This window comes from Zerene cesonia, chromosome 19 (assembly GCF_012273895.1).
Source record: "Zerene cesonia ecotype Mississippi chromosome 19, Zerene_cesonia_1.1, whole genome shotgun sequence".
NCBI lineage: Eukaryota > Metazoa > Arthropoda > Insecta > Lepidoptera > Pieridae > Zerene > Zerene cesonia.
Genome location: NC_052120.1, coordinates 10,193,277 through 10,194,301, shown reverse-complemented (window position 1 = coordinate 10,194,301; position 1,025 = coordinate 10,193,277). Strand labels below are relative to the sequence as shown.

At 37.9% G+C, this 1,025-nt stretch overlaps 1 protein-coding gene across 8 annotated transcripts in view; it reads left to right on the top strand.

The window, feature by feature from the left end:
• LOC119834493 (embryonic polarity protein dorsal) overlaps positions 1 to 1,025 on the top strand; it is a 35,890-nt gene that overhangs the window by 29,389 nt on the left and 5,476 nt on the right. For all 8 annotated transcript variants that reach the window (XM_038358876.1, XM_038358875.1, XM_038358878.1 and 5 more), the window contains one exon: positions 832 to 910. In XM_038358876.1, coding sequence (XP_038214804.1) covers positions 832 to 910 — 79 coding nt within the window. The remainder of the gene's footprint in view (positions 1 to 831; positions 911 to 1,025) is intronic.

Genomic DNA, 1,025 nt, shown 5'->3' with positions numbered 1-1,025 from the left:
GCGCGCGCGCGCGCGTGCAAACACACACACGCAGAGAGAGAGAGCAATGAGTTGACATACGAACACTTACACTGTATACCCACATTATATGTAAATTTGTGTATAACTCATCAATACATACCTACAAAATATTCACTACTACAAGTTACTAATAGTTTTAATATATACTTATTGATATATAAATATGCGTAATATTGTATGAATATGCAAAAGTACATTTCAATGAATTAATATAACTTGAGCATAACAGGAAATGATCTGTTTGAATAATAAACATTAGAAACATAATTTTATAATGTCATGCTCTTGCATCAGTAAAATTTAACTGGAGCATAATTGCCAGTTTACTTGTTTAATTGCACTATGCAGTTCGACTAAGATTAGGATACCGAAGCGAATTAATATTTAGAGTTAAGATTTTATGTAGGAGTCGGAATTAAAATAAACCTTTTTTTCAAATGTAAAAATGATTTCCTAGTATATTGTATTTTTCGTATTTCAATGTCACACGAAAGTATAAAGGTCATTGACAATCTTATTCTTAGTTGAATCGAACTATATGTCATAAAATGAATAATTGAAGTAGTGTTCATTTGTTTTTGCTCTTTACGATAACAGTGCTGGTTGAAGTACATTATTTCATCTAGTTATTTACTTTGAACTGCTCTACTTATTCCAGTAATCTAACGGTATTAACAACGTAACGGTGACATGTGTACATATATTATTTTGCCAATAAAGGTATAAGGGTAAATTATATGTTCCGGCCAGTTGTAGTATAGCAAAAAAGGTGTCTAACTATCTATAACAGATGATGTACCAACGTTCCAGGTGTACATCCAGCTGAAGCGCACGTCGGACAACGCGCGCAGCAACGCGGTGCCGTTCGAGTACATACCGGACTACCAAGGTACCGCGCGCAAGCCGCTGCCCGACCTCGCCGCGCTCGCGCACCTGCTGCGCAAGCCCGACGGGAACAACAACACGCCGCGCGCACTCCCCGACACCCACACCCACACCCACAC